Genomic DNA, 12,959 nt, shown 5'->3' with positions numbered 1-12,959 from the left:
ATAGAAAGCAACAACAGGGAGGTAATACTGTTCAATAAATTGAGAAAAACTTTAGTTATCATTTATGCTTATTGAGTTAACTTCATTAAACTACACTGTATTCATCATTCAATATTGGAGAACCATAGCTTGTTCATTTATTTATTAATTAATTTTTTGTTATTAAAATTACTTTCAAGCATCGCAATATTTTTGCAACATATTTACTGTGTTTGGTTGACTTGTGTCCGTCCATGTCTGTGTGCATAAATGTAAAGTATGGACACACTCAAAAAACAGTTCATCATAGAAAGGTCAAAGGTCAAGGCCTTAGGTTTGTAGCAGCTGCCTAACCAGATCGCATCACGCTGGCATTAAAAGCATTTAATGAAGTTTCATTTTAACATCACATGAACTGATTGTTTGTTTGCAACACACATTCTTTTCCTCCTCAGACTTCTGAAGAAACCACGCCTCCTGTCACCACAGGTGAGTGTTTTCCTTTAATCAGTGCTGAAGGAGTCATGCTGCACAGCCTCACTCACTGCAAGGAAGCAGATGCATCAGTTTCATTTATGAGGTAAATACTGGTTGTTTGTATAATAGAAACATATGATGTGTGTCTCTGTGGTTCTAACTGACAGTTTTACAGTGTTAAACTGTACAAATATAAAACTGTAATGTAGTTCTCATATGCAGATTTGTTGTGATTTAAAGTGTATTTGTTTATTTGTGAGGCAGTTTACAACAAGCTACATTGCAATGGTTATTATAACTCTATGCTGTTCATTAAACAGTGTGTGTGCAATGAAGGCCATCTACAGAGAAGAGAAAGCAAAAGCTTAATTATGCCAAATAATTAAGGGCTCATTTACATGGACTGTTACCTTTTTTTAGTAAAAATAAATAAAATCATTAATTCTGATCATAGTTAACTGCGGATAGATCATCAAAGCATGGTATATATCAAAGATGAGTTACAATATCGTTTCATTTTTTTGAGTTCAACATGATTACGATAAGATAACCTTTATTAGTCCCACACGTGGGAAATTTGTTTTGTTATAGCAGAAAGTGGACAGTGCAAAGTCACATAGAAAAATTGGAAAAACACTGTAATAAGATAAGAATAAGATACTGTACACAACTGTACACAATAGAATAGAATAAAATAAAATACTATATACAATAGAATAAAATAGAATACAAATGCTATATACAATTGAGCACAACGATGCCAGAACGAGAAAGTAAAGAGGAGATACAGAAGCTCAGAATGAGCGTAGCTGCTGTAACAGGCTGCCACACACGGGGAGGAATGTGTCTTTACATTATGCACATTTTTACTTTAATTTTGTAGATTGTAGGTCAGTTGAAACACTGCAGCTCCTGCACTAAAGTGACCTGGTGTCCCACTTTATTATTCCTTGTTTCCATCATCCCACAAACTGGAAGAATATCCACATTGTATTGGCTTTACTGAAGTCAGCACATGAGTCTAGAAGCATGTGGTTAACAAAGAGAGAAAACGTGTAGTGAAGCACAGATGAAGCAGCTGGGATAACAATAATGGGCTTTAACAGTTATGACAATAGAAAGCAACACCAGGAAGGTACAAAGGCTACTGCACAATAAAACAGACGTAAACTTCAGTTATAATTTATGCTTATTGAAATAACTTGATTAAACTACAGTGTCTTCATCATTCAATACCAGAGGAGCATAGTTTGTCTGTTCATTTATTTATTTATTTATTTATTATCATTATTTTGAATATTATCAAAAATACTTTTAACCATTAGTAACATTTGCCACATATTTACTTTGTTGATTTGTTAGTTTGTGTCTGTCCTGGAAACAGGTTTGTGTGCACAAATGTAAACAGTATGGACACACTTAAGAAAACGTTTCATCATAGCAAGTTCAAAGGTCAAGGCCTTAGGTTTGTAATAGTTGCTCAACCAGACCATATCATTGGCATTACAAGCATTTAATGAAGTTTCCTTTTGACATGTGCACACTCACATGAGCTGATTGTTTGTCTGACAGGCACAAATTCTTTTCTCATCAGACTTCTGAAGAAACCACGCCTCCTTTAACCTTTAACCAGTGCTGAAGGACAAATGCTCTCACTCACTGCAAGGAAGCAGATGCATCAGTTTCATTTATGAGGTAAATACTGGTTGTTTGGTTGTTTGCACAACTTACTGTATAATAGAAACATAATGTGTGCCTCTGTGGTTCTAACTAATCTTGCTAATCTTGCTCAAAAATGTAAAACTGTAGTTTTCAGATGCAGATTTTGTGGTGATTTAAGGTGTATTTGCTTATTTGTGAGGAAATTTACAACAAGCTTCATTGTAATAGTTATTATCCGTCTATGCTGTACATTACACAGTGTGGTGCAATGAAGGCCATCTACAGAGAAGAAACAGTTTAAGCATAATTATGTCAAATAATTTAGGCCTCATTTACATGGACTCCTATGGTTTTCACTTAAAATAAATAAAATCAATTAGTCTGATCATAGTTAAGTGTTGATAGATACTAGCATATGTCAAAGTAAAGTTAGGATGTTGTTTTTAAACCACTTCGTTTTTTTTTTCATTTCAACATGAATGCAGAGGTATATCTCTTTAATGTGACGATTTTCTTCTTGTTTTCCAGAACAAAATGAGCCTAAAAAACTGGTTTGGATTTCTGGTCAGCCCAGGTAACCTGACACAAGTATATTCAAATCTAAAGCTCAGTACTTGTTTATATGTGTATAAAAATACTTTAGAAAACTTGGATTTTCTTCACTTGCTGTTTTTTACTGGCAGTTAGATGACAAATAAAGAAACATTTTTGGGTTTTTTTTAAATTAGAGATTATTATTAATATTAATATAGTTATTTTATTTTCATTGTTTTCTTTAATTTTTCACTTCAGATAATTTGACTCCTACTCCAGTGCTTATCTGCATCTGTATTACTGTTGTCTCCGTGCCCATTCTTCTTGTTGTCATTGTCACATACAAGTGTAAACAAAAGAAAAACAGTAAGTTACAAATTCATTTTTCAGTCTGACACAAGTTTAATGAGCTATATGAATAACTCGTTTCATTATAATTGTATTTTAACAGATGTTGGATAAAGTGCACCCAGATTAATTAAGAATTTATAAGAATCAAACTAAACACTAATCTACAACTTGTTGTGTTTCTGACAGGAGGGAGCAAACATGAAAATAAGACTTTGAGCTCAGGAAAAACAGAAAATGACAACAAGCATGTAAGTAAACAATGGACATTACTTTTATCTACTTCTGATGAAAAAAGAAATAGAGAATTGTCTGTCAGAGGGGAGTCTAACCTGAACAACAAGGTTCAGTCAGAGCTGAATCAGAAGAGAGAAACGAACAGGCTGCACTAAAAACAAATTACAGATGGTGTAAAATGAATGACTGTCATGGCTGTGAGTAAAGGCATGATGAAAGGACAAACTTAAAAAATGCAGAAATAGATACCACAATAAAAAGAGACTCCATTATAAAGCAAGATGAGTTTTTAGAGGTGTTGATTTGTTGACTTTTGACAGCTTGTTTCAGTCTTTATAGTTAGTGAAATTATGCACCTGTGCATTTGTTGCCTACAACTCTTAATTTCATTTGTCTTCACCTATGATGCAGAAAAGATTGGCTGAGCCAAACTCCCCACAGACATGTTAAATGGTGTGCTTCACCACTTTAACTTGTTTTATTTCTCATTTCTCTCCCAGTCCAAAGTCAGAAAAACTCAGAGTCAGAAGGATGAAGGGCACGAGAAGCAGGAGGTTGAGAAGAAGGTGAAGGCAGAGACTCTGAAGGCAAATGAGATCGAGGGGAATGAGGTACATTGAGTTTCTAATTATTTATCCTCTTCACAAGGCATCGTTATTTATTCCAGTAATGTTCATATTTGGTGTCAGTTTACAGTAACTCCCAGTGAATACTTAAATATGATTTACACCAACAGAAGCGGAAGAGAAATTAAAACCTCTAAAATTCAGATTTTTTTGTTGCATTTTTACTTTAAAAAACAGTCTGAGACTCAGAGTCAAGATGTAAAAGCTGAAGTCCGGATGGTCGAGGATCAGAATGAAAGGAATGAAAACCTGCAGACACCAAACAAAGATCTGAAGACTGACAATGCTGAGGTTAAACTCTTTGCTTTAATACTTTAGTCTTTAAATCTTAAATGTTATCAATTTTAAATTCTTTTTTATTTTTAATTTAAAACCTAACGGTAACACTGCTAAATTATGGAACAGAATGACAAACGATAATGCAACTCTATATTGCTCATATCACCAAACAATCATGCTGCTGACATACACTGACACTGACTTTCAGCTGCAGCTGTCAAAGTCAGGTGATTTAAAGAAGACCAAACCTGAACCAGAGAAGCAGAGTGTGGAGATCAGTACACCAAAGGAGGAGGTGTGTTTGCCCTCGGACAGCTTTGCATGCACAAAACCAGCTCAGATGTTTCCCCAGTTATTATCTAGTCTATGCTCAGATCTCAAATGAGTGGACTATTAATCCTCTCAGCTGTGCTTTTGTCTGTTAGTTGGAGAAAAATGAAGTAATGACACCTGACATGCTTAAGAAAAAGCAGAAGACTTCTTCACTGAAGCTCGACCTTGCTGTCACCAGGAGGAATAAAGTACGCAACATCCCCTCTTACAGCCCACATGAACACAATTAATTTTATAATTTAATTTATATTATACCAAATAACATCTGCCACCTTGTGGTGTTTTTTTTAAGGAACCACACTTGAATGTCATTAGATAAATTAAACAGTTACCCCTTCAATGAGCACTCGGTGATGTTTAGAAGGAAAAGTTTTGTTTTAAAACTGAGGCCCGCTGAGGAAGCACAGCCATATTTGATCAGTAGCTGATCTTTGTCTTACTTTATATGTTAATATCAAGGAAAAAAAATTCCTGCTTCAAGTATTTTTATATGATCGTGACTCATTTCAAACACTTTTCTTTTTTCAGCTGGAAGATACAGTTGATCAGTTTTTCAGTGGTAAAAATCAGTCAATGGAAAACGAGCTGGATAACCTGAAGAGGACGCTGCACGCCAGAGAAAAAGAGGTTGATTTCTTCACTTCACCTTTTATAAATTGGCATTTATCCTTTTATATTTAGTTTATATGAGGTTTATTTTCAGATATATCAGATTTCAGATATCTATGTTTAACCTGATAGCAACTTTGAAAAATGTGTCCCCTGCACATGCTTATGCTTCATTTGGCTATTCAAACTTTGTAAAGTTACAGTCATCATTGCTGATGACTACAAGCTTGAGGCCAAGTATAAGCTACAGTCCTAATTTAACTGTGTTTGTGGTTTTTAGCTGGAGAGATTTAAATGGCTGAGAAATTACCTCATTTATGAAATCCCTGAGTCTTTTTCACAACTGAAGTTTAAGCTCGCCATCAGCAGGGTGCAGAAGGTAAACACACACAAACATACACTCTTCTGTAACACATGCACACATAATGTCAGGGCTGTTGGATTCACTTGACTCTTATATAATATACCAATTTATAACAGAGAAATGTCAAGGCTTCCTACCTCAGTATTATATACTATAAAAAGAAAAATAGTCACAGATTTGTTTTCTTTTCGTATTAATCTTGCCTTTTAATGTCCTGCTTAATAACACAGTGTGTTTCTCAATTTATCTTTCAGCTGGAGGACAAAGTAAAAGAACTACTTCATGGTAAAGATCAGTCAAATGAGAAAGACTTGCAGATCCTGAAGTGGAAGCTTGAGGCCAAAGAAAAAGAAGCTGCAGCCCTGAAGCTCAGTGATGAACACCAGACTGAGGAAGGAGATGAGAAAAACCTGCAGACACTGGAGAATAACTCACCAAACCATGTTGTGGGTAACATTTTTGCAAATTAAATCTTCCAAAACTTTGAACATTTATTTTAAAAGCTGTAACATTTTTTTCTCTAATCTCAGGTGGATGAGGAAGTAGCTGTGGGACAGCAGCAGCTGCAGGGTGAGGAACAGCACAGCGGGAATGATGAGGTGAGGATGCAGACTCTGAAGAAAAGGCTGGAGAGCATGAATGAAGTGGTCTAAATGAATGAAACCAGCTCAGATGTTTCCCCAGTTGTCATCTAGTCCATGCTTAGCTGTATGCTAACCTAAATGAATGAATAATTGATCCTCTCAGCTGTGCTTCTGTTTGTTAGTTGGATAAAACTGAGGTGATGACACCCGACATGCTTAAAGAAAAGCAGGAGGCCTCTTCACAGCTGAACCTCGGCCTTGCTGTCACCACGAGGAACAAAGTAAGCAACATCACCTCTTACAGCACACATGACCTTATATTACACTAACTCAGGACAACCATGATATGGTACTTTTTAAAGAACTACATGTGAATGTCAGGAGACAAAGTAAACAGTTGGTGAGCACATGGTGATGGTTAGAAGAAACGTCGTCTTTTAACAATAAAAAAAAGTCTCTAACAAACTGGGGGTGCACAGCCGTATTTGATCAGTAGCTGATCTGTTACGGAAAAAAAAAATCAGTGGATGGAAAAAGAGCTGGATAACCTGAAGACGACACTGCAGGCCAAAGAAAATGAGGTGGATGTCTTCACTCTACTGTTTATTAATTGGCACTTATCCTTTTATATTTAGCTTATATGAGGATTATTTTCAGATATGTTTTACCTGATAGTTAATAAAGGTAGAAAAATGTTTCTCCTGCAAAGACTTGGCTATTCTAACTTTGTGAGGTGTAAGTCACCATTGCTGATGGACCATTCCATCAAACCTGTGTTTTGAAGAGAAGCAAAAAGTGATTTTAGCATTAAAATGTAAACAGATTTTGATATAGATCAGGAAGTAGCTACAGCACAGCAGCAGCTTTTGGGTGAGGAACGGAGGAAAGTGGATGTTAAAGTGAAGACAAGGCTGGAGAGCAAGAACGAGGTGATAGACAGAGTGGGCAGGTTTGAATGGAAGCTCCAGGGTGCACAGCAGCAGAGTATTCATTTTTCATATGATATTAACTCAGCGGTCCCCAACTTTTGTTGCGCCATGGACCGGTTTATGCCCGGCAATATTTTCATGGATGCCTTTAAGGTGTCGCGGATTAATACAATAAAATAAAACCAGTACCGGTACCGAAAAAAGAAGATTTATTCATAACACACGTGAAGAGACCAAGGAAAACCGAGTTAATGATAAAAACGATAACAAAATAACGCTGAAAACCGATAAAAACCCTGAAAACCATACATTTCACACCTGAGCCTCAACTCTCGCGGCCCGGTACCAAACGACTCACGGACCCGAGGCCCGGGGGTTGGGGACCGCTGTGTTAACTCAAACACATTATAGAAAACTATTTTATTCAGTTTTATTCAGACATTAGCTGTACATTTTGTACTTAACAAGTAACATATACTACATTTAAACACGAGATTATTGAAGGTGCTGCTGTAGCAATAAAGTGTAGATACATGTAGATACATTATTTGTCTGATGCAACATTGCATCAGACAAATAATGTATTTTAGCCATAATGCTAAAATAATGAATTTTAGCATTATTGCTTTTTTCCAAATCGCAAATCCAAATTTTAACAAAAAATAAATAAATGTAAATCTCCTTATTAAACCCACAAAAAGGACATGTCTCATCTTCTCTAATCATTTTCAAAGACTTACATTCTCCTCTCTTTCCTCCCAGCTTGAAATCAAGGTAAGTGAACTCCAGCAGCAGCTGAAGGATGAACAGCAGAGCAGAGAGAAAGCTGAGAAAGATGTGCAGACTCTGAAGGATGAATTGGAGAATAAAAACAAAGAGGTGCGTATTCATTATATAAAGATCTACATATCCACCCACCATAACATTTGTGTGTTTTTCAAGGCTTTACAATTTGTTCAAAATCCTTCATGTTTCTTTGTTAGCTACAAGAGTCCAAGTGTCAGTTTGAGTCTCTCACAGAGGTGAGCCAAAAGTCTGAGCGACAGCTGAGTGAACTAAAAGAAAGATACAAGGAGGAGGTCAGTGAGTTTATAATCTGCTCTTTGAAAAACCAGAGCGTTCTCACTCCCGAGGCGTAACATGTCGACGTTTTGTCACGTCCCGCGGCGTTCCTGAGGAACGCGAAAGGAGACCTTTGGCGTTCTTATGGTACGCGGCGGGTTATGGCTGGAATCCAGTGCAATGACGCTCCCGCGGGAGTAGACGTTCCAGCGCTGTATTCCAGCCCTAAACCTAACCTTATCCCTAGCCCTGACCATAACCTTATTCCTGACCTTAACCAGGACTTTAATGATGTTAAATAGCGTGTTTCTAAGCGATTTGAAGAATAAGAGCGAACATGTGTAGGTTCAGTCCAGACGGTTCTCATATTTCCTCTTTTTCCGAGGTCGTCATTTAGGAACGTGGTGGGTAGCCGAAAACGTAATATGGTGACGATTTGTCACCTAGCGTAAAATGTTACGCTTTGGGAGTGAGAACGGGTTGGAAAAACACACTTCACACAGGAGGGAAGTGAAACAAAATCTCACCATAAATGTTCAACACAAGATTAATAAAATTAATTTTAGTTTTAAATTTACATTTATATGTATATAAATGTGTTTTCTTTCTTCTCTTGCAGTTCAAGAAGAAGATTCGGGGTGAACAGCAGAGGAGGAAGGAGGTTGAGGAAGATATAAAGGCCCTGAAACAGGAGCTGGAAAACAAGATAAACCAGGTATGTGCCCATTTTTAAAGATCTTTTCTATTTTCCTATTTTTGTTATTATGAATCATTTCATGTATTAATACTCCATGCTCATTTTAAGGATGGCCAATGTTTTAGATAACAAGGCTATTGCATGTACAAGTAATATGTGTGAGCCAAAAGCTTATGCTTGAGACAGTTTTAAACTTTTTTTTTAATTCTGTATGATGTCACTGAGAGGTAATACATGCATCTATCATGTTATCCCAGGTACGGAAGCCACACCCACTTCTGTTCAAATTAGTAAAAAGCTGCTATTAAAGGATAAAGAAAGAGTGGAAGCTGGGCTGTTTTAGCCAGCTGGGCTGGAATTATTACATTATGCATTGTGGGCTAGAATCACAAAGGTGTTTCCAATAGTTACACTGCTGTGTCTTTATGAGCATCAAAGATAAGGTATTGTTATTACAACTACACAACAACAACGTAAAAAGGATACAGTAATTGTAGTAGAATTCATGAGCAGAGAAAGCTTAGTGTAAGCTACGACTTTTCAGATTCATACCAAAAAATGAAACACCACACTGAACATTTTAGAGGTGCACTGCAAAGTTAAAGTGTGTCACAAAACGGCCAAGTACCAAAGATCAAACCCACGTGCAGAAAACCCAAAGCGGAGGCTGAGGAAAGGGTTTAACAAAGGTTTATTAACTAGCACAAAAATGATGTTTACGATAGCGCTTGACACATGGGGTGTGAGGGTCTTGGCCAGGGGAGAGGGATAAGCAAGGGGACAGGTCCAAGAAAGCAGCGGCAGCTGCTGGTGATTAGGTGCGTACTGGAAGAGAGGAGAGCAGTGTTAGAGCGGTAGCCAATGAGGAGTTCTGGAGAGGGTGGAAGCTATGAAAATCTTCTGTGCAGGTGGCAGATGGAAGCGTTGAAGGAGAGGTGGTGCGGTCCAGGTGGGTTTGGTGGTGTCCTGAGCGGTGAAGATCCCGTGGTGGTGTAAGGTTGCAAGTGACACTGCAGGCCACAAGATTGCAAGGTTAGGTTGAGAATCATAGGGTAGTTGACGAACTGGCGAGGAAGCAGTATCAGCAAGCAGCTTAAATCTACGACCTGATTGCCTCAATCAGCTTCAGGTGAGGGAGGTTGTAGGCTCTGCCCATGGGTGGATACCAGGGAGGTCCAGACCTTCAGCGGAATTTTACAGCCACACACCCAGACCATGACAAAGTGGTTCTTATTGTGTGCATTAATTCTTTGCTTTAGTTACAAAAAGCCAAAGAAGAACCTGAGGAGGCTGTGAAAGAATGTGACATCTCTGGAGATGAACATTTGGTGCCAACAGAACCAACCAAAGCTCCGGACAATTAATTAAATATTTGATGTCAGTAATTCAATATTTCTTTTACACGATTGTTTATTGAATCAATTTCAGAATTGTTGAAGGCTACACTTTTTTCTTACTGTGAATTTGTATTACTGGACAATCTATGCAGTAATGTAACACTGTGACAGCAGGAGGATTTCAATGCAGATGTTTGTACTTTAATTTCTGATGTTTCACGTATATGTTTACTTAAATGCCACTGGCCTTTATCATACTCACATTTAGTTTTGTGCTTCATTCACTAATTATTATAGTGTAACAGTCACATATGAAACTATTCTGTCATTATTCTGACTGTGTGACTCTGTATTATTATTATTATTATTATTATTATTATTATTATTATTATTATTATTATTATTGTTTTATAGCTGAAAGATTGGATATACATTTAATATTCTTTGTTAAGAGTATTTTCTGTTTAGTTTGGACTATTTACTTTTAATTTTTATAGCTCTTGATAAGTAGGTCTCTTCTATACTCTCCAATTATAGGCCCATTTCCAATCTGCCCTTTCTGTCCAAAGTACTGGAACGAGTTGTCCTCAGGCAGCTCCAGTCATTTTTAGACAACAACAGTCTCTATGAGAAGTTTCAGTCTGGTTTTAGAGCTCGTCACAGCACTGAAACCGCCTTACTGAGAGTTTTTAATGATTTGCTTTTAACTGTAGACTCTGGTTGTGCTGCTGTCCTAGTAACCTTAGACCTGACAGCAGCCTTCGACACTGTTGATCACAACATACTGTTATCCCGCCTAGAACACTGTGTCGGTCTGAAAGGTACTGTTTTAAAGTTTTTCCAGTCCTATCTGGATAACAGGAGTTTTTCTGTTCACCTCGGTGACCTGTCATCTCCCAGAGCTCCTTTAACTTGTGGTGTACCTCAGGGGTCCATTCTAGGCCCCCTGCTGTTTATTCTGTATTTGCTCCCTCTGGGCGATGTGCTGCGCAAACATAATGTGTCCTTCCACACCTTTGCTGATGACATTCAGATCTACCTCCCTCTGAGGTTAGACTGTAAGGACTCTCTGCAGCCGTTATTCTCCTGTTTGTCTGACATTAAGACTTGGATGGCTCTTAACTTTCTACATCTAAATGAAAGTAAAACTGAAGTCATTGTGTTTGGGCTTCCTAAAGACCCCAACCTTTCCTTTGATTTTATGGGACCCCTAACTTCCGAATGTACTTCCTCCATTAAGAGCCTCGGTGTTACTTTTGACAGTGCTTTTAAATTTGATAAACAAATCAGCTCCGTAGTCAAGGGATCTTTTTATCATCTACGGATTTTAGCTAAAGTCAAGTCCTACCTGTCCAGGAACGATCTAGAAAGGGTGGTCCATGCTTTTATTACTTCACGGCTGGACTACTGTAACTCCCTTTATGCTGGTTTAGATCGTTCCTGCCTGCATCGCCTTCAACTAGTGCAGAACGCTGCTGCTCGCATGCTGACCGGCTCCAAAAAGAGAGACCACATCACTCCGGTCCTCTGCTCTCTCCACCGGCTCCCAGTTGCTTTTAGGATTGATTTTAAAATTTTACTGTTGGTTTTTAAGGTTCTTAACGGTACTGCACCTCCTTACCTGGCAGAGCTTCTTAGCATTTACCGCCCCAGGAGATCTTTGAGGTCAGCAGACCTGATGCTTTTAGATGTTCCCAGGTACAGACTAAAGACTAGGGGAGAGAGGGCTTTTGCTGTGGCTGCACCCAGACTGTGGAACAGTTTACCTCCTCACATCAGATTCTCCACAAGCCTTGGAACTTTTAAAACTGCTCTTAAAACTCACCTCTTCTCATTGGCTTTTAGCAAGGTTTAACTTATTGTTTTAATTTATTGTTTTATCAGTGAGGTGTTTTATGTACTTGTGTTTTATTGTATTTTATATTTGTATTTTATTGTACAGCACTTTGGTCAGCCTCGGTTGTTTTTAAATGTGCTTTATAAATAAACTTGACTTGACTTGACTTGACTGCTGAAACTGTTAGCACAGAAATGTATCTTATCTTTGAAAGAGCATTTGCACATCGTTTGTCTTAAGGCCTGATCCCTGTCTTTCATACAAACTTGTTTCCCTGGAAAATAATTTCTTGAAAAAAGTGTGTTTCCTAGTAATAACCAGTTGATGGTACAGTGCACACATAGTGCAGCTGTTTGTCTGTTTACCACAAATCTGTCTGATTGTTTGCTCCCAAATACAACGTCAGTTACCAAATAAAACCATGTTCTCTTCAGGCCAAGGTCACTGGTACAGTTCAAGCAGTAGTTGAACTGATTGGTGTTCACTGTGGCACACTTGAGGCCTTACCTAGACCCCAGATTTTATCCTTGTGTGACATGGTGGGCTGAAACACATCTGTCCTTTGACAGAAGAATGTCCCTGTTTTCATAATCTGAAAAATGGAAACATTTCACTAAAAATCTTCAAAGTTAAATTGTCTGATGAGGGATCACAGTTGTAAAAATAAAGTTTTAACAGATCCCCATTCAGTCCTTTGAAAAGTACATCCTTACTGTTTCCATAGGAAATTATGGAGTCACTGTCATCCAGGTGCAGAAAACAGATCATCACAAAGTGTCACAACATTTATAAAAGTTGTTGAGTTGGTCAGTCTTTGGTCCAATGCAGTTATGGAGCTTTCATGTATGTGTTAATAAAATGATACAATCGTCCCCCGAGGATATGCGAGCAAACTCACCTTTAGGTCAGATTGTGTAAAATGACATTTAAAGTACTAAATGAATAAGCAAGTATCACTTACTGTATTTAGAAGGGTTAAAAGAGGAAAGTATCTTCTCGCTAAAAATAACAAGAGCACAAAATATCTCAAACAATGTCCTTTGGACAAACAAGATCAAAGGGGAG

The 12,959-nt window shown here is 37.7% G+C and overlaps 1 protein-coding gene across 1 annotated transcript; it reads left to right on the top strand.

Annotated features, from left to right (window-relative positions):
• The first annotated feature begins 2,553 nt into the window (after positions 1 to 2,553).
• LOC147334657 (uncharacterized) lies at positions 2,554 to 10,299 on the top strand. The gene is made up of 15 exons (XM_086287386.1): positions 2,554 to 2,692; positions 2,911 to 3,018; positions 3,190 to 3,251; positions 4,041 to 4,154; positions 4,351 to 4,437; positions 4,568 to 4,663; positions 5,004 to 5,102; positions 5,365 to 5,463; positions 5,703 to 5,894; positions 5,979 to 6,047; positions 6,215 to 6,313; positions 7,724 to 7,840; positions 7,945 to 8,040; positions 8,643 to 8,738; positions 9,980 to 10,299. The coding sequence occupies exons 1-15, from the start codon at positions 2,653 to 2,655 to the stop codon at positions 10,082 to 10,084; spliced, it is 1,479 nt and encodes a 492-aa protein (XP_086143512.1). The 5' UTR covers positions 2,554 to 2,652; the 3' UTR covers positions 10,085 to 10,299.
• Positions 10,300 to 12,959: the final 2,660 nt, after the last annotated feature.

The sequence above is a fragment of the Aulonocara sp. 'chitande type north' Nkhata Bay genome, linkage group LG3 (genome assembly GCF_057382095.1).
Source record: "Aulonocara sp. 'chitande type north' Nkhata Bay isolate Kocher_YH1m ecotype deep benthic linkage group LG3, A_spYH_male_GT1.1, whole genome shotgun sequence".
NCBI classification, from domain to species: Eukaryota; Metazoa; Chordata; class Actinopteri; order Cichliformes; family Cichlidae; genus Aulonocara; species Aulonocara sp. 'chitande type north' Nkhata Bay.
This window is presented reverse-complemented; position numbering and strand designations above follow the sequence as displayed.

Excerpts from the sequence above, each read along its gene's own strand:
- LOC147334657 (XM_086287386.1), top strand. The coding sequence starts at position 2,653 with ATGAGCCTAAAAAACTGGTTTGGATTTCTGGTCAGCCCAG. Across the intron at positions 5,103-5,364 it reads TGCACGCCAGAGAAAAAGAG|CTGGAGAGATTTAAATGGCT; the intron begins GTTGATTTCTTC and ends TGTGGTTTTTAG. Across the intron at positions 8,739-9,979 it reads TGGAAAACAAGATAAACCAG|TTACAAAAAGCCAAAGAAGA; the intron begins GTATGTGCCCAT and ends TCTTTGCTTTAG.